The 24,742-nt window shown below is 58.2% G+C and overlaps 1 protein-coding gene across 1 annotated transcript in view; it reads left to right on the forward strand.

Annotated features, from left to right (window-relative positions):
• The window catches only part of GRK5 (G protein-coupled receptor kinase 5), a 187,297-nt gene extending 163,936 nt beyond the window's left edge, over nucleotides 1-23,361 (forward strand). The window contains exons 6-16 of the mRNA XM_069459844.1: nucleotides 1,374-1,466; nucleotides 5,564-5,627; nucleotides 6,536-6,676; nucleotides 8,021-8,211; nucleotides 10,700-10,737; nucleotides 12,440-12,529; nucleotides 12,959-13,167; nucleotides 17,504-17,641; nucleotides 20,378-20,515; nucleotides 21,063-21,194; nucleotides 23,204-23,361. Coding sequence (XP_069315945.1) covers nucleotides 1,374-1,466; nucleotides 5,564-5,627; nucleotides 6,536-6,676; nucleotides 8,021-8,211; nucleotides 10,700-10,737; nucleotides 12,440-12,529; nucleotides 12,959-13,167; nucleotides 17,504-17,641; nucleotides 20,378-20,515; nucleotides 21,063-21,194; nucleotides 23,204-23,302 — 1,333 coding nt within the window. The 3' untranslated portion in view covers nucleotides 23,303-23,361. The remainder of the gene's footprint in view (nucleotides 1-1,373; nucleotides 1,467-5,563; nucleotides 5,628-6,535; nucleotides 6,677-8,020; nucleotides 8,212-10,699; nucleotides 10,738-12,439; nucleotides 12,530-12,958; nucleotides 13,168-17,503; nucleotides 17,642-20,377; nucleotides 20,516-21,062; nucleotides 21,195-23,203) is intronic.
• The last annotated feature ends 1,381 nt before the right edge of the window (nucleotides 23,362-24,742 follow it).

Consider the following 24,742-nt stretch of genomic DNA (forward strand, 5'->3'; position numbering starts at 1 on the left):
GGAGGGGCCTCCCCAGCCTCGCCTTATCTGCAGGCCGGCACCCCCGCCCCAGGGGAGGGCGAGGCACGTCAGTGGGGGTGCTCCACCCGGCACCAACGGAGCCCCCACCCCGGCCTGCACACACACACTTTGAAGGTGTGAGCACACACAGGTGCACACACACAAGTGCACACACATGCCCACGCCGACACATGCAAACACACATACATGCCAAGAGCTGTCTAGAGCCGTGTTACTCCACACAGCTGGATGAGCCTGGGGGCTTTTTTTGCACCTTACTCAGCACCACAGATGTCCCTGGAGTACCCGCTGTGTACCTGGCACTGTGCTAGGTGCTGGGGGATACCAAGGTGAGCAAGAACCCAATCCTGGCTTTTGTGGAGCTTGCACAAGAAAACTAGCAACCCACACGCGCTGTGGGAAGAGCCGGGAGGTCAGCCGGGGCCCAGCCCTGTGTTAGGTGCTGGGAGAGGCCCCCGTGGGCAGAAGCCAGCCTGGTTGCTGCTCTCTTGGAGCTGGCCAAGAGTCAGATCTGACAGTGGTGGCAGCCTGGCTAGTGACCCTGACCCTGACTGAATGGCCATCCTGGGCCCCCACACCGGCCCATCTCTGAGTTTGGCAGGATACGGCCCCCGACACCGGGTCGCCTCCCTTCTCCAGGCCCCAAATGCCTGGGCTGGATTGCTCAGCGTGGCCACTTGAAGCCTATCCCTGCCTGTAGCCAGGCTTGGACCCCTGCCAGGTCCTGCACTGGTGGCCTGAGATACATAGGATCCCCAGTACCCTGGGCCCAGCCTGGCACTTGGCTACCGAGAGTGACCAGCAAATTCTACTGCATGCATGAAAAACTCCCAGTGACTTTGCTGGTCCTAGACCAAATCCAGAGCCTGCCCCCCACCACCCACCACCTCCAGGTCCCAGCCCCTCCCTGCCCCTCGTGGAAGCTTCATCTGTTCTCAGTTCAAGGGCCCCTTCGTCAGAGCAGCCTCCCTGACCCCCGGCAGCCTCACCTAACTCGAATTCATGAAGACACAATGCTGAGTTTATATTTGTTATTTACTGTTTGTGTCCCCACACAATGCCAGCCCCATGCTCACAGCTGCATCCCAGGACCTAGAACAATGCCCAGCATGTGGCAGGTACCCAGTAAATGTTTGCAGGATCAACCAATCTCAGACAACCTTCATAGAACGACAGGGCCTCTGGCTGGACACGCGGCATCTGCGTCGGCATCCGCTGCGAGGTCACCTTTGTTTGCACCTGCAAAGCCTGGAGGTGGAGGAGGCCAGGCGTTAACCTGCTGGAGACAGCTCTGCTCGTCTGCTTGGAGACCAGGATTATCAAATGTTCTCCTTTTGTTCCATCTGAGCTAGATCCGTCCATGACTACCTGAGGGGGGAACCATTCCACGAATACCTGGACAGCATGTACTTCGACCGCTTCTTGCAGTGGAAGTGGCTGGAGAGGTGAGTCCCCCTCACCGCACGCGTGAGTGCGTGCGAATGGGGGAGGCGGGAAACAGACTGTTCATCTGAGAACTTGCGTAAAAATCAGTTACCTCCCATGGGCTCATGGTTAAAATAACATGAACCATGTTCCTCCTGTTAATTAAGTTCGTGTGTATTCTAGAAGACTCTATGCTTATGAAAACACACACGCATTCATGCATGCACACGTACACACGGCACATTGTTCTTACTTTTTTGGTTCACTGTCTTGGAGAATTTTCTCCACCAGCACATAAAGAGCCTTGGAAGATTCTTTGAAATAGGTGCACATCCTTTATTTGCCACAGTGCCTGTTGGTGGACATTTGGGTTGCTCTACATTCTCTGAGCAACCTTCCCTAAATAATGAATAGCTTTGTACATAAATCTTTGCACACTTTTGCGAGTACAGCCATGGGAATTCCTAGCAGAGGACTTTCTGGTTAAAAGGCACCGGATTGTAAACTGGGGGGCTGTTGAATTGTCTCCCACACAGCTCCCCCAGGCCCACCGGTGCCTGAGCCACCTCTCGGCTTCGCCAGCATTGCTCTTGGGTTTTCCGACCCAGTGAGTGAGCAGCGGGGTGTCCTCGGTGTTTATTTTTTGTCTTTCTAATAATGGGTGCGACTGAGCATTTTCTCCTGTTTTGTTTGCTTCCTTGTTCTCTTCAAAGTACTCCCCCATGTGTGGTTGTGACTCGGGCAGATGTGGCTACAGGGAGGACCTGACTGACTTGTCACCCAGCAAGCGGGCGGTGCAGCCGAGGGGCCGGGCCAGGACCCCAGCCCAGGGTCTGCAGGACAGGGCGATGCCTGTGTTAAACGCATGCCAGGCTAAGCTGGTAGCCCAGGGTGGGAGCCCAGGTCCCTGTTTCCGGAGACCTGGCACTCACGGCCATCTGAGGGCACTGCCGTCAGAGAGCAGGGAGGCCCCTGCTCCTGCCTGACATCAACACCACTGCTGGCCGAGTCGCCTCTGCTGCTCAGGAAGCTGCGGGATGGGAGCCCCCCAAAGGCCCATCCGCAGCCCTTCCCTCCTCACTTCGGGCAGCCCAGCAGGAAAACACCCTGTTCTGTGGCCATTGCATGGGCCGTTCCTCTCCACCCTGACTGGTGAGGATGAAAGAGTGACCAAGCATGACCGTCTCTGTTGGCCGCTGACCACCACTGGCCACCCTGCACGTGCACGTCATGTCTCCAGGAGGGCTAGGATCAGCCCAGACATCCTGCTCAAGGCACCGGAGCCCCCAGCCTGAGTCCGGGCTCTGCCTCTTCCCGAGAAAGGGCCTTGGAAGCATTGCTCACCTCTCCACACTGCAGTTGGCTCGTTCGTAAAATGGGGATCACAGCGCCTGCCTTGGAGGGTGAGGATGAACCAAGGGGAGCACGTGCCGGAACACGGCAGGCGTCAACAGAGCTCAGCCATTTGGCCGCAGGAGGGGAAGTGCTGACTGCTGCTGCGGCCATCACTGCCATCAATGCTCAGCGTCACTGTCGTCACCCTCACCTCGCCATGTCTGATGCTGGAGGAGAGCTGGCCCCTGCTGGAGCCCAGTCCTGGTTCTGCCACTCGCAGGACAGTCCAGTGGGGCTGCCTTCACCACGCCCCATGCCCTGCTGGAGCCCCGACTCCAATCTGTGCCCACCTCCCCAGGGTGGCAGTGTGCTCAGGCTGCCTGGACCCCAGTCCCAGCCCCACCACTGACCAGCCAGGGCCTCGGGCAGCTCATTTCACCTCTGGAAGCCTCAGTGTTCTCATCCGCAGAATGGGGACAGTGACAGTCCCACCTCCTGAGGCTGGTGTACACAGGCTCCAGAGGGGGGTCATGTCCTTTATTCCTGGGAGTTCTAATAATGACATCTGACACGCACAGCAACAGCTTACAAAGAGCCCTCGATGGGTGTCTATGCCCTCTCATCACCTGCATTTTACTAAAGATGTAAGGCTCAGAGAGGTTGACAGGTTGGCCCTAGGCCACACAGCTAGGGCTTGGCAAGGATGGAACCTGAGCCTAGTGTCCTCACTCAGGTCCTTGGCCCTTAGTCCACCCAGTGCTCCAGTTCCAATAGAGTTCGATGGCTGTGGCCACTGGCTGTCATTTTATTTGTCTCTACCAAGCACATGAAATGGAGAAATGGGCATTTTTAACCCATGTACTGACTGAAAGAATTTGAGTTCACCCTTTTGAAGGCATTAAGTTTTTAAAGCCAGTGGGATAGAGCCGTGGCCTAGGAATGCCCTGAGTGACTGCGAAAGCACCCTGCCTTCCCCCCGGTTCCTTTTTTCTTGCAAACAAGATCGCGGCCCGTGAGTGCTGTGCTGTTGAAATATTAAAGGGATTTTTTTCCCTCACAAGGTTAACCAAGAAATTCCTGGGAAATTGCATTACACTCATTTCCCCCTAGCGGAGGAGTTCTGCGGTGATGTCGACCAACTGTTTGTCCTCCACGTATGGTGAACTGTCAGGCCCGGGCCGCCTTCGTGTGGTTTCGAGGGCAGCTGCAGGAGAGGCTTCCTGGGGCCCCGTGGCAGATGGCGGCGCATGGCAGGCCGTCCCCGCGGCCACCCGGCTGCGCCTGTGCTTTAGGAAGACCCACAGCCCCGCAGACGGGCAGCTCTGTGCTTCCTGAGGAAACACCAGCAACCAGAGAAGTGAGTCACCGTGTGTGATTCGAGCCTGGAGTGCCAGAGGGAGCCCTGGGTTCCAGAGATGTCCTAAAAGAACAGCTGTGGTGCAAAGACGTGATTTCCAGTGAAGTCCCACAGCGAGGGGGCCAGCAGCGAGGATGTCCGTGGAAGATTCGTGTGTTCAAGAGCTGCCGGGGGACCCAAGGCTCGCCGGCCATTCTCAAGCCGACCCAGTTCTTTGGCCCAATTCAGTCTCCATCCAACGCCAGCCCTGGTCAGGACTCATGGGGCGGGGGCGGGGGAGGACCAAGAGCCAATTTTTTACATTTTAAGCTGATTATTTGTGGCCAGACAGGCCAGCGATGAAAACGCAAGCTGTGTGCACCATGACGTCCTTTGCTGCAACTAGATATGATCATCATGTTTACTTGGAGAAGTACGGTCCTTGCCTCACGCTCTGGAGTTCAGTCTGACTGGGTGCTATAAATGGCTTTGGCCAATTAACATGAGGAGTCTGGTCGGGGCGCGGTGGCTCATGCCCGTAATCCTAGCACTCTGGGGGGCTGAGGCAGGAGGATCTCTTGAGCTCAGGAGTTCCAGACCAGCCTGAGCAAGAGCAAGACCCTGTCTCTACAAAAAACAGAAAAATTAGCCAGGCATTGTGGCATGAGCAAGAGGATGGCTTAAGCCCAGGAGTTTGGGTTGCAGTGAGCTGTGCCAATACCGCTGTACTCCAGCCTGGGCAACAGAGCGAGACCCTGTCTCAAAAAAAAAAAAAAAAAAAGAGGGAGTCAGGAGACACGAGGTGATTGTTACTTCCATAAACACCAATTTTGACAGACAGGATCTTCTAGTGCCCTGGATCTATGGGGGAAAAAAACCAAAAGGGTCCTCAGCAGTGAAAATGTTGAGAGCCGATGGTCAAAGGTCACCGGACACGATTTGGAGACCATCAGCCGTTGCCCTTTACCAAGGCCGGTTCTTCCCAGGGGAGCATCAGTGGGGACGGATGGGACAGGCTGAGTGTGCAGTGCGGGGAGGGTGTGGTCTCCTTCCTGTCCTCTGTGGGACGATCCTCTGTAGCTCCTGGCCCCCTCCCCTCTCCCTGCACTGAAGACAAATCACCGCATGATTTGCATCTGGGAGAGAGGGGGAAGCCACGCGGACAGTGTGGTCGGGCAACTTGGGACTTACACTCTTCACACCTTTTGCTCTGCCCTCCTGAGCAGGCGAGGACTGCCCACCCCCCAGCCTGCAGGGGCCCAGGGTGGTGGCCTGGGACTTGACCACCCAGCCCCAGAGCAAGTCCTCGAAGGCCCCGTCTGCAGCGTTGGTTCCTGGGGATCCCCAAGGGCTGCTGCGGCTGCTCTCAGTGGGGCTCTTGTCTATTTCTTACGGATTCTGAACCTTACGCCATGTGACCAACGTTGGATTCTTGCTTTTTTCTAGGCAACCAGTGACCAAAAACACTTTCAGGCAGTATCGAGTGCTAGGAAAAGGGGGCTTCGGGGAGGTGAGTGAGCATCCCGTTTTCAAATGGAAGTTCCCGCATTCTAATCACCTCTCCTGTCCCTTCTGAGTCAGGCTAAAGGGTTCTAGGCAGGGCCCCTGCCGGTGGCAGCAGTGAGGGGGGAGGGTTAGGGTTGGGCCTTGGGGCGTGTCACTTGGGTCTAGGGCGGGCGGGAGGCTGTCAGGAACCTGGCAGGTGAGATGGAGGTGTTTTCCCTGCCAGCTGCAGGCTATCCCCAGCCCGGAGGGGACACAGGGGCACCCTTGATTGTGTTTGGGGAGGGAGAAGTGAGTGAGGGCATGAGGAGCTGGGGGACTGTGGCCACTTACGTGTCTGGGTGACGCTGTCACGCAGAATTAGAGGTTTCATCGTAGGTTACCTGATCCTCCCAATGCATGAGGCAAGCCTCGGTATTCCAGTTTGGAGACCAGGGAAGCCGAGGTTCAGAATGGTCAGGTGACCCAGCCAATAGGGAGCAGAACTAAGACTTGAGCCTAAGGGCCCTGGTTCCCACTTCTCTGAATTATGAAGTCAGGGTTCTCGAGGGTCCCCCATCAGTGCCCACCAAACTAGACCTCCGTACCAGCCGCTGGGGAAAATCAAATTGCCCCGAGGATGGGACAGTACTTGGGGCCCTGGCCGGTCATGTAAACATCAGAGCGAATGGCTGATTCTGCACCTTCAAGGGCTAGGAGTCCCCCAAGGGGAGGGGAAGGGCAAGGTGGCATGAAGCCAGCTCAGGGGGTGGGGCCCAGGGCAGCTGTGGGTCTGAAGCTGGGCATCTTGGGGTCCTCTGGACCTGCAGCCCCCACAAGGCCAGGCGCGGCTGGCCCTGGCCCTGTCCATGGCCGTGGGGGGTTTAGGGCAGATCACAGTGCTCCTGTCATCGTGATTTCTTTCTTGCAACTCAGGTCTGCGCCTGCCAGGTTCGAGCCACAGGCAAAATGTACGCCTGCAAGCGCCTGGAGAAGAAAAGGATCAAAAAGCGGAAAGGGGAGTCCATGGCGCTCAACGAGAAGCAGATCCTAGAGAAGGTCAACAGTCAGTTTGTGGTGAGCGAGTGCACGAGGCTGGTGCCCGGCTCCCTCCCTGGTGACTGGGCTCCTTCCCTGGGAAGGGGTGGTCTTCTGCTGAGGCGGCTGTCCCTCCCCAGGGAGGTGGAGTGCCTCGTGCTTTCGTCATTACTGGGGACGGTGGCAGGGCATAAAGTGACATTCAGAAAGGACAAAAGTTTGCATCTCTGGCTGTTGTCCCAGGCTGCCCCCGGCTGCCAGCCTTGTCCAGGGTGAAGGGTGGGTGGTGCAGTCGTGCCGTGCAAGGGTAACACCAGCCAGCTGTTGCTTTAGCCCTAGGCCTCTTTGAGTCCAGAACCTTCCTCCCCACCACCAGCCCCTTTCAACAGAGACCACTGGTGGCTGCCTCGACGCTGCCTGTAGAGCCCTAAAGGGGCAGTGCTGGCCCTTGCTGCGCATGGTGCCGGCAGGTCAGCTCGGGGAAAAGGATCGCGTGCCTGACTGAGCTGGGGTGGCACGTCTTCAAGGGCCGTCCGTTTTGATGGCTGGACATTCACTGGCTGTGTTCTGTCCACTGTCCCAGTGGGGAGTTCCCACAGGGACACCCTGGGAGCCCTTCTTCCGCGATCTGGGCATGTGTGGGAGGAGAGGGCAGCCGCTGCAGCAGCCAGCACTGAAGCGTGACCCCACAGCGCGACCCCACGAGGGCACTCACCCTCGGCTGCCATCCTGTCTCCTTTCCTCAGAAATAACTTCTGTGTTCGGTAAAGTTTTGTGGCCCAGGCTATCCGCACCCTGGCCCATGGTGGCCGGTTTCATTTGTGCAGACCCCCAGGTGGAGAAGGATCGCCTCCCAGTGTAATTTGCTTCCCAAATCACACACCCCTGTGTCCTCAATCCCCGGCACCTCGGGTGCCTGGGCTCCGCCAGCAAAGACCTAGACCCAGCTCTGCTGCGGCCACCTTGACAGGAGGACAGGGCGTGTCCTGCGTGCAAGAGAGTCGTTGCAGGCTGCGTTCCACTTCCGGAAGCCCCGCCAGCCCCCTGCCAGCCACTCCTGCAGCAGTGAGCCCACAGCCCTAGGGGCAGCGGCCCTGCTTTCTGACTGGCCCCCAGACAACACGCGGCTGTAACCAGCTGTGGCACACGCGTGCTTCTGTGCAGGGAACACAGACGCCGTCCTGTTAGGGTCTCGGGAAGGCCAGGGCCTGCCCCACCTGCCACCTCCTCACCTTTAGCCACTGAATGGGGCAGGTCCCCAGAGGCCGTTGGGGTGCAGGGGAGCAGGCTAGGCTGCCCTGCTCCCCCACCCACCCCAGCTCCGAGGATCCCGAGGGGGGAAAGCAGAAGCGCGTGAGCTCACCGGGCCGCTCTTGCTCCCAGGTCAACCTGGCCTACGCCTACGAGACCAAGGACGCGCTGTGCCTGGTCCTGACCATCATGAACGGGGGCGACCTGAAGTTCCACATCTACAACATGGGTAACCCCGGCTTCGAGGAGGAGCGGGCCTTGTTTTACGCGGCCGAGATCCTCTGTGGCCTGGAAGACCTCCACCGCGAGAACACCGTCTACAGGTGAGCGGTCCGGCCCAGGGGTACCCCCTCGGAACCAGGGCAGGGGCAGGAGTCAGACAGACCCCCACCCTGGAGCCCCAGGGCTCCCTGCAACCCAGGGTGTGAGGCGGGTTGCTCTCTAGCCTCCAACGATTAGGGACACCGAGCATGTGAACGATGTTCCCCCAACGGCTACTCCCCCAAGTCCAACACAGCGCCTGAGACCCCAGCAGGGCCCGGTGGCAGTGGGCCGGCATCAGCCCCAGGAAGACTTGGGCAGGGCCACCGCCACAGGCAGGCACAGAGTGGCCGTGGTGCTGCCCCACGCTGTCCTCAGCCTGCTCTGGGCTTCACCCCTCCCCTCCTGCGCCAGTCGCACAGGGACCCGGGCCTTGTGGGGCCAGGTGTCCGGACCCTGCTCGAGGCAGGCAGGGCGCTTCAAATGTTCCACCCAGCGCCCCTAGAAGAATTTTGAAAATATCTGTGCCCCCCTCCATTTTAAGTAGACATTTGACATATTCCATCATATGTTTAAATCGTGGCAAATATTGACATTTCAAAACTGGACCGTTCTTCAAGGGGTCCAGTGGAATGCAATTGTTGTGACGTATTAACTTCCACCATCGTTCATCTTAGAAACGCATGAAACGCTCTTTAATGGTGAGGGATTGTCTATCATTTCCTTCTCCACTCCCCGCTCCCCACAGGATGTTACTATAATGCAATACATATATTTTTGCCTAAAAGTCATTGATCAGCATAGATGACACAAATACATGGATAGATGTACGATTTTTTAAAATTCCCTTTGAGCAGAAGGCTCTAAGTGTTAAAACAATTTCTTCCGTCAAGTTTCCATTATAATTATCAGTGTTACAGTAGATCTTATTTCTGATGGGTCCTTCGGGCCCTGGGGGTTTTTACACCTGGAGCAGGGGCTATGAGAACACTCAGCAGCGAGGAACCTGCTTTTCTCCTGTAACGTGGGAGAAGAGTTATTGAGAACGGGCGGGGAGGAGGGGATATCCCAAGAGTTGGCAGGACAGATCATTACGATGTCAAGAAATCCACACCCTTAAAACTGCCGGCAGGTGGGAACCCCCGGACAGTCTCGGCCGACCCCCCAGGGCACAGGCACCCCAGTTGGGAGGCCTTTTCGGTGGAACTCATCTTGGGAGCCCAAGAAGGGTTTGAAAACAAGAAAGAATGGCCTCGAGGACATGCCCTTCCCCCATACAGTCTCCTGGTTTATGCTTTTGCTTTGTTTTCATTCAAGTCGAAAGAGAGTCAGGAAATTTTTCCTAAGGGTTGAATAAAGATGGCCATTTGATTGCCTTTCACTGAAAAAAGAAAAAGAGAAACAGAGAACCCTCCAAGTTTCAGCTCTTCTTCTTCTAGGGAGTGTCCTCCCTGGCCCTGACCACCTGCCATGGCCGCTCTGTGGGTTTGTTTCTGGCCAGTGCCCGCTAGCGAGCTGTCCTTCCAACCCAGTGGCCGCTGGGTCATTGAGTTGATGGTTCTTGCCCATATTTGGAATTGTTAATACATCAAAAGAATGCCAGTTAAATAACAACAGCAACAGAAGTATTTTGTAATAAATAAATATACACAAACACCAATTATCACCTCTTGAGGCCAGCCCACTGGATTTGGGTACATTAACCACTCCTCTGAGGACAGCTGCCATCAGTTAAATAAACAAAGCCTGTTAATTGAAAACTGGAGCCTCAATCCAGAGCCCATATTCAGTTTGCCCCAAGGCTTAACAGAGTTGCACACACTCTCCTCTGGACTGTTCTTTTGCCCACAAAGAAAACCTTTTACTAGTAAAACCAGACCCTTCTGTGGCCTCTCTCCACACCCCCACCCTGGGAATACAGAGCTTTCCTTTCTTTTGTGCAAGATTCTGCCATCAAAGAGAAGAGACATTAGGGAGAGGATGGGGCAGCCACACCTACAGCTGTGCCTTCTAGCCATGCTTTCTCCAAGACCGTAGTGTCGCTAGAGTTGGGAGGATGTGCCACTCTCCTGGGAGCCCCATCCCAAAGGGGGTCTTTTCCTGGGGGCCCCATCCTCTCCCCTACAATTCCATCTTCCCAATTGTACAGCTGGTGCTTTGTTCTCAGCGACTTCTCTTCCCTCCTTCCCAGGCCCTGCTCTGCCTTCAGGGCAGCCTTAGACCACGGGGCCTTCCCAGCCCTGGGGGCCATTGATGGGTAGACAGGTGCCAGGACTGGCATTTTCCTAACCTTCCCAACGTTCCCCAGGCTTGGGAACTGGGGAAGATGCTCGTGGCAAACAACAGCATTTGTTTTAAATTACTGGAAGGAGAGAAATTAGCTCAAGATCATCTTGACTCAGAGAGAGACCAGACAGCCTGAGCCAGGAGGTGGGAAGGAAACACCCTGTGGCTGCGCAGGCCTGGCTGGCCCAAGGAGGTCAACCCAGATGCCACTATGTCCTCGCTGCCCGGGCTGCCCACACTCAGATGCTTGTTTTTCCCTTTCAGAGATTTGAAACCTGAAAACATCCTGTTAGACGATTACGGTAAGTCAGAGGGGGGCCCTTTCCCTGCTCTGTAGCTGACGTGAGTGTTGCAACCCATGGAGAGCCAAGGGCCTCCCAGAGAGGGATGGGGTGAGGCTGACCATGGGACCACGGCCGGGTGTCCCCAACCCTGGCACCCAGGGACGGCAGTGGGCATGGGCAAATCTCCTGCTTGGTGAACAAGCAGTGTTAAGAGAATGCAGAGTCCAGAATTCCAAAGATGCTGGGCAAACCTTAACCTCCCAGCAACTTCTCTGCACCTTATCTCCTCTGTGGAATGCAAACAGGTTCTGCCCTGCCCACTAGGAAGAAGGGGTGGGGAGGCTCCCACAAAACAGCTTGAGGGGAAATTATTTGTGACTCCAGCAGCTGTAAGTGTGTTGCGCATCATTATTTGAGCATGACCATGGTTATGTTCTCTTGGGTGTGAGTCCCGGGGTAACAGGAGCAACCACGGTAACCGCTTGCAACTGCTGAGGCTCTTGCACCTGGAATACAGCTTGCACATCTTTTATCTGACTAGCTCTTCCCATCGGCACAGAGAGGGGCAGGGCGACATCCCTGTGCCCATTTTACAGATGACAAGACTAAGGTTTATAGGAGCCAACGTGCCGAGGTCACCTTGGTGAGGAGCTGAGAGCAGAAACTGGGGCTCCTCCCAGCAGGCCCCAGGCCCCGGGAGCCCCCAGTGCAGGGAAGGGAGAAAGGGGAGGCAGGTCGCCGGTGAGCTGGAGTGAGGTGTGCCTGGGCTGCTGCTGTGGGCCGGAGCAGGCAGAGGGCCCAGGCCTGCTGCCCCTCTCTGGACCAGCCCAGTGTCCCCTGCAGTCTCAGAACTGAGCCCGTGTGATGCCCTGCGGCTGGCGGCATCCACACGCCTTCCCCTTTCCTGTCAGGGGCCGCTGAGCCCGGGCCTCCACGTGGCTCCAGCCTGGCGGGGGTCTCTGGAGCTGGGCCCTGCTGAGGTGCAGGCTGGTGTGGGGCCTTGGTGTCCCCAGGTAGGGAAGGGGAGGGGACATGTTCCTTCCTGTGGGGTAAGATGTGGCCGGGACCCTGCCTGGGCAGGCTGTAGACAAGACAAAGGCTGAAGCGAGCTCTCGGCAGGGTGTTGTCTCCGCCTTCAGGGGTCAGTCCTGCACGGTGACCTGCGATCCCATCTCCAGGCCAGGCCGGCCAGGCCAGGCCGGACTTTTCCCCTCCTTGCTTCTCCAAAGGGAAAAAATCAGCAACCTCCAAAGACCAACAAGGCAGGTCAGGGAGTTGCTTCCCAAATTGCTTTATAATTTTTTCCCCTTAAGCAAATTGTTGCAAAATGTCAGGAGAATCTCACATATTTCCCATGAAGTAATCCCAGAACCAGGCCAAGATGTTTCAACTTTGTGACCTCAGCCTTCCAAGAAGCCGGTTCGGATATTCGATGAGGCGGGTTGGCCAGTGTCCAGCCAGACCCAGGCACCCTCTTGCATCTCGATGTTTCACTCCTAAAAAGTAGGCATCTACCCCCATCCTTTAGCACCCGTGCCCCCAGGGGCCTTATGGTCACCCTGAGAGGGCAGACTGGGGTACCCATCCTCAACGGACAGGTGGAAACCTCGAGAGCTCGCATGCCTTGCCCAGGGGCACACAGCAGGTCTGGGGCCCTGGCCAGGGGGGGCCAGGTGTCCACAGCTGCTCCAGGGGCCTGCTGACCCTGCTGTCCCCTCAGGCCACATCAGGATCTCAGACCTGGGCCTGGCCGTGAAGATCCCCGAGGGAGAGCTGATCCGCGGCCGGGTGGGCACCGTCGGCTACATGGGTGAGTGCCCCGAAGCCCCTGATCACCACTTCACGCCCCCAAGCCCACGCCCGGAGCCCCTCACCTCTCTTGTGTCACTGGTCAGAGTCACCGTCTCCCACAGTGCTGCTGGGGGGAGGCCTTCGCCGGGGGTGGGGGAGGGCTGGAGTGTTGGGTTCCAAGGTGACTTGACCAAAGTGAGCTCTCTGCAGCCCCACCCCCCGCCCCTCCTTAGGGAAGGCTCCCTAGAGGAGGTGTATTTACGGCAGGTTGTGGGTGGGAGCAGTGCAGGGAAGAGTGTCCCAGCCATGACACCCCAGGCCTTCTGTGAGCAGCAGCATCACTCCTGGGTGCAGGACACCCTGAGGCCCAGCTGGGGTGAGAATGCGTGCTGGCTCTGTCCTGCCACCGCCGTCTCTCACCCCTCCTCGTCCCCTCCTCTGTGCCCAGCTCCAGAGGTCCTGAACAACCAGAGGTACGGCCTGAGCCCCGACTACTGGGGCCTGGGCTGCCTCATCTATGAGATGATTGAGGGCCAGTCGCCGTTCCGCGGCCGCAAGGAGAAGGTGAAGCGGGAGGAGGTGGACCGCCGGGTCCTGGAGACGGAGGAGGTGTACTCCCACAAGTTCTCCGAGGAGGCCAAGTCCATCTGCAAGATGGTGAGTTCCAGCTCCCCTCCCTGCCCCCAGCCTGTCCCCAGGACAGCAACAGGCTGAAGGGACAGGGGCCTGCGCACACCAGGGTCGGGGCGATGAGCCCGCCAAGCCAGAGGAACAGGTGCTCCTTGCCGTGGGCTGGGGCAGTCAGCGAAGGTTTCCAGGAGAAATCTGGGGAAGGGGCAACGGGGAACAGTGTGAGGTACCCCCACATCCAGCTCTGTGGGACTGTGGGGACATCAGCACAGGACAGAGAAAGGACAGTCCAAGCAGGTGCCCAAGGTACAAAGGGCCTGGGGCAAGCCCTGCCCGTGACCTTAAGCCTTGGGCTCCCTTGAGCTCTGGATCCCAAGACACGGCTTCAGCCCAGGGGCCGCAGGTGGCAGGTGGTGATATTTTCACAGTCTTTGAACATCTTATAACAAAGTTCTGTCCACTAAGTGGAATACTGGTCACACCAGCTTGGGTTCTGCATGACAGAGTCTAGGGATAGTGAGATTGGACCCATCTGTGGGCAGGGAACACATGGGAGTGACATTTAGACAGGCTGGGTGGGGGGACACCAGTTAGAGGAAGGACCGGTGGGAGCCTTTGAAATTGTCGGAGCTGGGAGTGGGGATCCACCCCCGACCACTGCCCATCCCCCAGCCCAGGCTGGCCCTCAGGCCCTTCTTTTGGGAACCAGGGCCATGGCCTTGTGAGGAGATGGCCACGTCCTGCTCCTGCCTGGCTCTCAGGCTCCCAAGTCTGGCCCATGCCCCCTTGGGGGCCTCCTCCCCTGGTGCTGGGGACAGCTGAGCTGGCACCCCCTCTGCAGGCAGCTGCCCTCTGATGCCAGCTACGTGGGGACAGGTAGGGCCAGAGCGCCCAGCTCCGCTTTTGCGAGCCCACAGACTTCCTCTCCCCGGAGCCCTGCACCTGAAGCAGCAGGCGGGCAGGCCGAGCCCCGGGTGGGGCCGCTGTTCTCCTCACCTCTGAATCCAAGGGCCTTGGGGCAGAATCAGCGGGAACAGCCCAGGCCGCAGCTCAGGGAGGAGCAGGCCCGGGGAGCTGATTCAAAGTAGCAAAGCTTCTGCCTCCAGAAAGCCTGTGGCCCGGGAGGCCCTGCCCCTGCAGCCGGCTGCCCTGTGCGTGGCCACGTCCTCTCACCAGCGTCATTCTCACATCATAGCGTGACGGGAGGAAGAAATTAGGGCTGGATCTGCCATCTGACCACGTCCAGAAGAAGAGGAACCATAGAGCTGTCATTTGCACGTGTGACAGACGCTGAGGGAGGGACAATGTGTGCACACACAACACACACCCAAACCACGTGGCCTGCGGCCAGTGCAGCTGGGGCCTGGAAGGAATCCACACGGTCATCGCAGCCAGGGTGGGGGTGGGGCAGCTGGGGGAACAAGGCGGCAAAGGTCAGTTTCGTGGAGATGTGGGTGCAAAAGATGTGTGGCCACGTCATCACGAGGTATCTATCCAGAGTGACCAAACTGGACCAGGGATCACCACATGTCCCAGGTCAGGATCAGGAATTCAGAGAAGCGGGTCTTGAAGACTTCAAGGGACATGGGACATGCTGAGAGGATGAGGAGGTGGGGGACCACCCACCCCAACCCCACCCCAGCCGGGCCTGGGATCTCCTGCTGCCGCCAGACCCCGGGCACTGCTGTCCCTCTGCTTCCCCCTGGTGGCCGCTGCGGGAAGGGCGGCATGGAGCCTGCTGCTCTGTGCCATCCTGGCCCGTGGGCACAAAACCACTGTCCTCCTGAGGCCTCTGGCCTTGCTCCATCTTCTCTTACGAATGACCCTGGAGTCTTGGGATTCTGGTCTTGAGCCTCCTGCACGCCCTTAACCACAGCCTTGCAGGTCTGGCAGCCAGGCCTGCCCTGTCCCCTCCAACCCTCGTGGGCTCAGGACGCTGCAGGGCCTGACTTATAAGGAGACCTTCGGGGCTACTTCTAGGCTCTGGTGGCTCAGCCCTGCCTGCCTGAGAGGGCCACCGCCCCACAGTGAGGAAACCGGTCCCTGGCCGCAAGGGCCCATCCCTGATTCCATCTTGACAGCCATGGAACTGCTTCCCTGCCCCCGGGGTCTAAAAATACACACACCTCACTGCCCTGGCCCCTGGGTCCAGCCCCTAGCCGTAGACCTCAGCCTCCACCTTCCTCAGGCCCTTGCTGAGTCCAGCACTGGGCCTTCCCCACCCTGTTCCATCCCCTCCCTCTGGCCCTTCAGCCATCTTTGTCTCACTGTCCCTCCAGCCCATCAGTCCTCCTCCTCCAGGAAGCCCACTCTCCCCACCCCACGCCTTCTCTCCCTCTCACTTCTCCCAGTGTATGTGCACCTGGTGTCACAGCTGCAAACTCTTTACCTGACGATATAGTCACAAGCCATTTACCTGATGCCAGGTTGCAGACAGGCAGCACGTGGGTGGGTGTCTTGTTTAGCTGCACAAAGATTTAAAAATGAGGAAGGGTCAGGCGTTGTGGCTCACGCTGTAATCTCAGCACTCTGGGAGGCCAAGGTAGGAGGATCACTTGAGGCCAGGAGTTTGAGACCAGCTGGGCAACACCATCTTTAAAAAAATAAAAAGGAAAAGAAAATTAGCACACACCTGTAGTCCCAGCTACTCAGGAGGCTGAGGCAGGAAGATTGCTTGAGCCCAGGAGTTTGAGGTTGCTGTGAGCTATGATCACACCACTGCGTTCCAGCCTGGGTGACAGAGTAAGACCTTGTCTCAAAAAAAAAAAGGAAATTTCTCATAATAACCTGGGTTTTCTGGCTTCTCTTGAATAAAGCAGAAGCCCAGGCCCTGGCTACCACTGCACCCGGCCATTCAACCCACCGCTCTCGCCTCCTTGTGTGGCCGGTCTGGCCAGCCGCTGCAGGAGGAGCCTGGGCCGGGCAGAGACCAATTCCTTAAAACTTTGTTGAGTAGAGAAGCCCCCAGAGAAGAGAAGCAGAGGTGTGAGCACCAGACCCTGACCCCCAGCCCAGAGCTGGCCTGTGAACTAAAGGGGGACATTGCGAGTGACTGAGCTCACGGCTTACTCCTTTCAAGGATGCGAGCTGGTGCTGGCCGTGCTGCCACCCTTGATTCCTTTGTGCCAACCTGCCTGCCCACTCTGCCCTTGGTCCCCAGCTGGCTGGCAAAGGGTCAGCAGGAAATGTGCACGGAACGAATGTGGGCAGAACGCACCAGGGCGCGGGCGAAAGATAGGGCTGGCCTCCCTCCCCAGCGTGGCCGCTGCCCTGGATTCTAGTCTTGAAGCAAACACTTAGTCGACCCCTGCTGTGTGCAGGTGCAGTGCTCAGTGGGGTGAGGGAGAAGGGAGAAGCCGAGCCTGGGGCAATGGGAGAGCAGGGGAGGGGCCAAGGCCCCGCGGTCATCTGGCCATGACCGGCCAGGCCATGCTCTGGGGTGCTCTGGGGTGCGGCCCTCCCACCTGCATTCACACCTCATCCCTCCTTGCTCAGCCTCTTCCTCACCCATTAACCTTCCTGCCTCTCCCCAACCATCCCCGGCTCCTCCTACCTCCAGATTAAAATCCCACCTCCTGACCTGACCCTCAGGACCCTCCATCTTCTCTCCCTGACCAATACCCTTGACCCTGACCCATCCCCACCCCCTCGTCCTTCTCTCCAACTCAAGCATGTTTTGAGTGTTCCCCAAACACGCCCTGCAGTCCCTGCGCCTCTGCTTTTGCTGGTGCGGTTCCCCACCTGCACACCTCCCCTCCCCACCTGTGAAAGCCTATTTGCCTTGCAAGCCTCTGCTCAAAGGCCCCCCCCATGAAGCCTCCCCAGCCCCCCAGACCAGTTCACACTCCCGGACCCCATGGTGTCGGGTCTGTATTGCCCTGATGCGTCCCCTGGGCACGATCAGCCCCCCCACAGCCTGAGACCTCTGGAGGGCCGGCGCCCGTCTCTGTTGGCACAGGGGTTTGCACCTCCGAGGGACAAGTCTGCAAGTTAGTTGAGAAAATGAGTGAGAGGGCGCTGCAGATACAGTCCTTTCCCTTTGCTGCTTCCCCTACGCAGAAGCAAACATGAGCCGGTGCCAGCTATGCCCGGGGCGCTAGGTATGCAGTCCTGGGAGAAGCAGACAAAATCCCTGCTCTCCCTGGGGGTGTGTGACCACAAACGCACACAACAGCGCAGAGGCAACCCTGAAACAGAACTCAGCAGGGTGGCACGGCAGTGACACTGCAGAGGCGGGACGTCTGGGAGGCTCAGGAACACACACGTGAAGGACGATGAACACAGACCTTTCCAGCTCCCCTGCCCTCCCGGCCTCCGGGCAGGAGGAAAGGCTCGTGCCTCACGGGGCTCTGTCTCCTCGCAGCTGCTCACCAAAGATGCGAAGCAGAGGCTGGGCTGCCAGGAGGAGGGGGCCGCTGAGGTCAAGAGACACCCCTTCTTCAGGAACATGAACTTCAAGCGCTTAGAAGCCGGGATGTTGGACCCTCCCTTCGTTCCAGACGTGAGTAGCCTCCTCTCTCCCCAGCTGGCCCAGGCCTAGGGCCGCCCTGACGCAGAGTGTGGGGCACGTCACCATCTTTGTGGGGACCAAAGAGTACTCACTGCCCCTTCCCTCCAGGCCAGTCCCTGCCCAAGCTGCAGGTGAACTTCATGCCCGCAGCGCAGGTGGGGTGTGAGCCAGGGAGCCCCCTTCTGGCTGTCTGAGACTTGGGTGCCCACCCAAGCCTGGGGGCCCAAAAAACCCCTTCAAAGCGTAGGTTTCCTCACCTGTCCAGTGAGGCCAGGGCCGCCCACTCCCCTAACCTGCCCCAGAGATTGAGGGTGAAATGAGAACTGAATGCAGAGTGTGTTCAAGAGCGCTGAGGGCCGCCACGTTCAGTTCGGTTCTACTGGCACACGGAGCACCTGCTGGGGACGCCAGGTTCCGGCTGGGGCACAGCAGGCGCAGCGGGCACAGCGATGAACGAGATGAGGCCCCTCCCCCAGCAGCCCAAATCGCAGGGACCCCATGGTGTTGCATCTTCCCCACGGGGTCCCCAAGTCAACGCGTGAGGCAAGAGCCCAGCTAAGGTAGATGCCCCCTGAAAGCCCCCTACGTGGTCTGTGAAGCACAGGCTCAAGCTCGGGCCGAGGGAGCCAGGTGGGGCAGGGGCAGGGCTGGGAGAAGGAGCAACGTGGAAGGAGGCAGCTCTGACAGGGCGACCAACTGTCCCTGTTTGCCCAGGACTGTACTGGTTTTAGCACTGCAAGTCCTATGTCCTGGGCAACCTGGACGGTTGGTCACCCTGGGTGTGACCCTGGCCGCCTCGAGGTGGCAGAGCCCCTCACAGCACGCAGCTCAGCGTGGTGTGCACAGAGCAGCCACCAGCTGGATCAGTGTCCTCTCCCTGGTGCCACCCCTGTCCCTGGGCAGCTGAGGCCCACAGGCTGGCGGGCTGCTCCGTGTACCAGCGCAGTGCGTGGTGAGCGCAGGTTGCAGGCCGGGGAGACCCTGTGAGCTGGGGGCTTTGCCCCGGGGCTGGCCTTCCCACGGCCTCCTGCCCTAGGCCCCCACGCTGGCCTTGTTCCCACACTGCCTCCGAAATCACAAACCAGGAGTGCTATTGTCGAGTTAATCTTTTTCACTTCTATTGACTCTTTTTAAAATCAAAATAAATGTATTCTAAAAGGAACTATTCCAAGGCAATAATAGGCACGAAAGGGTGGGTTTTGATGTGCTAGGCAAACTTCTGTTCCTATGCAGAGTTTTTAAATGCTTCCTTTTTTCTAATGTTCACTTGTGAACCACCCAGGGCCAGCTTCATGGGTTTGCCCTGGGCGGTCACCCCAGGCCCGAGCTGAGCTCAGTGTCCTGCTGTTGCCATCATGACGTTCTGAATTTTGAACGTGGGTCCTGTATTTTCATTTTTGCACTGGTCCTGTAAATGATGTGGCTGGTCCTGGTGCCCCCGAGTGTGCCGAGTTCCACGGTGGGGCACACGCTGGGCTTTGGGAACTAGAGGGCGAGTCACAGCCCCACAGGGAGACATCTCCCCCGCCTTGCTGCTGCCCACGCGCACCTGGGCCCAGGGGCTTACTTACTGCCTCCTACTTATGCCGCAAGCAGGAGGCCACAGCACGCCTCCTGGAGACTGGAGAGCCCCAGGAAGTGCCGAGCCCTGAGACCAGTGCTAGAACCCTCCTGGCATGACTGCAGCCCACGCTGGGCCTGTGACTGATTCACAAACTTCAAATTAACCAAATGTCAGGAGACAGGAGGCAGCCCTGGTCCCTCTGCCCCCAACCTGGGGCCACCTCTATGAAGTCCTCACGTCCAGACCCCCAGGCTCCCACGTCCCCTGGGAAGCCATCCCCCCCAACCTTGAACTCCTGGAGGGCAGGGGCCAGCCAGGTTCATCTCTGCCCTGGCACAGAGCAGGCCCCAGCGCAGGCTGATGGACCAGGAGATAAAAAATGCTCCCACCTTAATAATAGCAGCGCACAGTCAGGCTTGGTAGCAAGCACTTAACAACAGCCCTATGCCCAGGTGCTTCTCTTATCCCCATTTTGCAAGTGAGGAAATGGGCCTTGAGGGAATATGATGTCCCCGAAGTCCCCAAGCACCCCAGCTGGGACTGCAGCCCAGGCGTGTCTGGCTGCAAAGCCTTGGAGCTAAACCACCACCCCTCGCTGCCCTCTCACCTGAGAAAGGGCAGGTGCTGTTCCTGGGCCATCCTCTAGCCGCTGCACGCTCCCCTCGAGGCAGAGTCCCTTGCGGGTCTTTGCTCTGGCCCCAGGTCCCCAGCATTCATTCTCTCTGTGGGGGAGGGGGCCAGAGGGCCCACACTGTGGCCAGTGCAATCCTTTGTCTGACAGATGACTTTGGGAGCATTGCCACCTTCCTGGTTCTGTGGGCCTTAGGGTCAAGAATATCTGACAGGGGAGTGGGGATGCCCGGAGGTGCCAAGAGTGAGGGTTAGGGACAGAGGTGCCCCACCTCCCCCTTGGCCCAGGGATGACCTGTGGTATGTGTGTGGGAGGGCTGGCAGGGAGGAGCCCTGGACCGGCTTCCAGGCTTCCAGGCACCCCCAGCTCTTGCTGCACCCGGCCAGTGTCCCTTTGGCGGCCCTGTGACAGGGCAGTACAGCTCCTGGGGAAGATGCTTCTCTGCTCCCCCATCAAACCCCAAGGCCTGGCCCGGGGACGCCGGAGGCACAGGCAGGACCCATGTGTGACCGAGCCCTGGTGCCCCTGTCAGCCCCGGGCCGTGTACTGTAAGGACGTGCTGGACATCGAGCAGTTCTCCACCGTGAAGGGCGTCAACCTGGACCACACGGATGACGACTTCTACTCCAAGTTCTCCACGGGCTCCGTGTCCATCCCGTGGCAAAACGAGGTGAGCAGGGCGGTCACTTGCTCTGCTCTGAGAGGCAGGGAGCAGTCGCCCCCCGGATGCCGCTGAGGGGGACGAGGACAGCAGAGGAGCTGCGGCTCAGGCTGCAGGACAGTCCCATGTGGCCTGGGCGAGGGCGGGTCAGGTCTGGAGTGGCCCGGGAGGAAAAAGGGAGCGAGACAGAGACGCCCGTAGAGGTGACTCTGGAGAGGTTTGGCTGGGAAACGAAGACAAAAATGGGCAGTTGCCAGAGGCCCAGGAGGCTGAGTCGGGAGAGATCAGAGCTGCTTAGAACAAGACAGGGAGGGTGGGGTGAGGGGGCGGCAGGATGTGGGTTTGGTGGCAAGAAGACAAGTGCACCCCTCAGGCGGCTTCTGTTTTCCCAGTGAGGCTGCGGCAAGGTCGTCAGCGCGGCAGGGGCTGTGCCCACCACGGGAGCCACCGGGCATTAGCGGGTGGGGAGCTCCGGGGAGGGTGGGCCCCGGAGGCTCGGCCGCTGGGCTCCCGTCCAGCCCAGGTGACGGACCGTGTTTCTGCACGACCTCTCCAGATGATAGAAACAGAATGCTTTAAGGAGCTGAATGTATTTGGACCTAACGGTACCCTCTCGCCAGACCTGAACAGAAGTCACCCTCCAGAACCGCCAAAGAAAGGGCTGCTGCAGAGAATCTTCAAGCGTCAGGTGAGAAACGGCACCTGGCCGGGCCTGGCCTCGGCGCCGGGACCCCTGGCCGTCTCCCATGGGCAGCAGGACGGCCCGCGGTAGAGACCAGAGCTGCGGGATTCTACTTACATGGGGGGCTCGTAGCAGCCTGGAAGGGACAACCGACATGTCCAAAGCCCCCTGACACCCACCATGGCTGAGGGGATCCCCAGGGTGGGGGCAGCAGCCCAGGGTGTACCCCCCCACCAGGGTTTCTCACCTTGACATCATTGGCATTTGGGGCCAGTTAATCCTTTGTGGTGGTGGCGGTTGTGGGGGGCAGGACACCCCCATGTCCCTTATCCCTCAGTTGTGACAGCCAGAAATGCCTCCAGACGTTACCAAATGTCCCTCAGGGAGCAAAATCACCCCAGGTTGAGAACCACTGTCCTGTGTGGCCCTTGTAAAGAGCCCTGTACGTAGATAAGGATTTAACATCACAAAGAACAGGCAGCACAGGTGTTGGAGAGGCACCTGCAGGACCTGCAGAGGCTCCTGGCTCCTGGGGTGCCCCCGCCATGGTTGCTGTGCCCTCCGGCTGGCAGCCAGGACAGACTTTGCCCGTCTTCCTGGAGCTTGTCCCCAGAGTAATGGCTGGTGTGAACCGAATGGAAGAAATGCCCTGGAGGGGCCCGGAGCGACCACTGACCCCCGTCCCACCTCACCACCACGAAGGGGGCCACAGTAGCGCCCCCTCTTGGCCTGGCCCTTTGGGAAGCCACAGCCCAGTGTCCCACCTGGAGCCTGGGAGGCTCCCACCTGGTTCTCATCTGCCTCTCCCCCCAAGGGAGGCAGCCCCTCTCCCCAGGGGGATGAAGAGGAGACAGGTACAGCTCTGGCCCCCAGGCCCCCAGAATTGCAGCTTCCTCCCTCTGGTAACAGGGATGAGGGCAGTTGTATACGGAGCTCCGCTGTGGACCAGGCGCTTTTCAAAGGCTTCTCCTATTTAATCTGCACAAAACCCTGGGCTTTCCTCCAGCACTTCATTCAATTACCCAGTATGCACCGAGCACCTCCGTGGGCCAGGCTGCTGCCCACGCACTGGGGAGGCACCTCTGCCCGGGGCCTCCCTGCCAAGTGTGAGCTGCCCCATTTCACAGGTGAGGAAACCGAGGCTGAGAGAGGTGAAGGAGCTTGCCCAGGGCCCACATCTGGTGAGCCCTCATGAGGGATCTGGGCCAAACAGGTCGGACACATGGAGAAAAAATGCAGATTGAGGCCTCTGAGTTTGTGGTTTTGTCTAAAAACTCCATGTATGTTTCCCATCCTGTTCCATAATATGCTCATGTTTGAATGATATAAAAATATAATGTTTAAATGCATCAAGTAAAATTTAAGATCTAGAAAGAATGATTTCTCCCGCCCCCTCATGACTGGGCCCCCAGAACCAGGCTGGGCCCTGGAAAGAGACCTCGCTGGAGTCTCGTGGACCCCGGTTCAAATCCAGCCCTGGTACTTCTTGGTCATGTGGCGACTTATCCAGCCACTCTCAGCCTCAGTTTTCCCACCTGAAACATCAAGATAGAAATACCTACTGCCCAGAGTCATGAAGATGGGGGACAGTGGCCCTTTGCATGGTGCCCGGCACTGGCCCTGCAAAGCAGATGCTCCTGTCCCTCCCCTGCTCCTGCCTGCAACTTGCAGGGCCCAGTGTGGGAGTGCTGGGGGAGGGCCAGGCAGCGAGGACAAAAGCCACCCTTTCCCGGGGCCAGGCACTTGCTAGGGCCCTTTGCAGTCACGGCCTCATTTCACTCTCCCCACAACCCTGAGAAGAAGCTTCCCTTATCCCACATTGCAGGTGAGGAAACAGATTAAATGACGCCTGCGGTCACTCAACCAGGAAGTGGGTTCCAGCCCCGCCAGGCTCACTCCAGGCCTGCAGGCTGAACCAGCGTGGGTACTGCAGGAGGGGCCTCCTCCCCCCAATTTGGGGTTCTATTAATTCTTACCTTCCCTCCACTCCCCTTTCTCCCCCTCCCCAACCCCAGCACCAGAACAATTCCAAGAGTTCGCCCAGCTCCAAGACCAGTTTTAACCACCATATAAATTCAAACCACGTCAGCTCGAACTCCACGGGCAGCAGCTAGTTCCCGCTCTGGCCGATGTCCCGTCCGCGGCGAGACGGGCCCGGACCCTCCTGCAGCGGAACCGGCGGAGCCTCCGCTCTGGCCGGGCGGCCCGGGGAGCCCTCCAGGAGCCGAGGAAGGAGGCCGTCCACCTGTCGACGTAGAACCTCGAGGTTTCTCAAAGAAATTTCCACTCAGGTCTGTTCTCCGAGGCGGCCCCAGCCGGGGTGGACTGGATTTGTCCGTGTCGAACATTGCAATAGAAGTCCAATCGGATCTGACAACTTGCACGTATTTTAATAGCGTCCTAACTAGAACTGAATTTTGTCTTTATTATTTTTAAAGAAAAGTTTTGTAAATTTCTCTATTGTCTCAGTTTACATTTTGTATATTTGTATTTAAATGAAAGTCCGACTTTGAGGGTGTATATTTTCTGTGCAGCCACTGTTAAGCCATGTGTTTTAAGACATTTTAGGGGGGAGGGGTTTACAAAAAAAAAAAAAAATGTGACTCAAGACTTCCAGAGCCTCAAATGAGAAAACGTTTTTATTAAATGTAGAAAATGATTCACAGTTCACTTTAAAGAATTGGTGGTATTTACCTACATCCATCTCTGTAACTTCTCACATCGGAATCCCCATCCTGTTGGCTGTAACCATCTGAATTAAATGCTCGAGACACACTTGGGACTCCCCCGACGCCTGCCCCAGCCAGAATGTCCCCTGTTGGGGCCCATGGTGTCACTGGGGTATGCCCTCCTCCTAAGGGGTGCACCACGGTTGCTTCTGCCTCTGCCTCCTCTTCCTTCTGGAAGGCAGCTGAAGAGGGACATTCGCAGCCTGTTGGGCCCTGGGCCTCTTTCTCAGCAGGTCCTGACTGCTAAGCCAGTAGTTTGCAACGGACTTGCTTTTGGGGATTTTTGTTTTATTTTTAACGGAATAGTAGTGATCATAAGGATTACTCGTGGAGCCGCGACTGTCCCAAACCCTTAGGGCCCATGGAAGCAGCAGGAAGCAAGAGTCAGTTGCTCGTCCTGAATGACCCCCTCTGTGTCTGTAGAGGGGGCGGGGGAGCTCGCCCAGGGACGCCGGCATGTTCTCAAAGTGGTCACAGGGTCTCAAGACCTTCACGGGCCCCACCAGTTTGCTGGGCCACGTGGGATGGGTGAGGTGGTCTGTCCAGGCAGACAGGACGCCCGAGGCGGGATGGGCCACCAAAAAAGCTCAAGGCAAACTCATGATCTCTTCCTGGGAGAGCTGGGGTGGAGGCGAGATCTAACTGGGGGTCTCAGACTAGCCCTGAGAGGACTTGGTGTCTTTGCCGGACCACGGCCCTCTGAAGGCAGTCCCCGGGCCTCGTAGCATGACTGTCCAGCCCCAGGGAGTGCTGGCCACACCCTGCCGCCTCCATGAAGTGACAAGGAGCAAATCTGCCCTCCCCTCCCCTCCAGGGCAGGGTGGG

This window comes from Eulemur rufifrons, chromosome 28 (genome assembly GCF_041146395.1).
Source record: "Eulemur rufifrons isolate Redbay chromosome 28, OSU_ERuf_1, whole genome shotgun sequence".
NCBI lineage: Eukaryota > Metazoa > Chordata > Mammalia > Primates > Lemuridae > Eulemur > Eulemur rufifrons.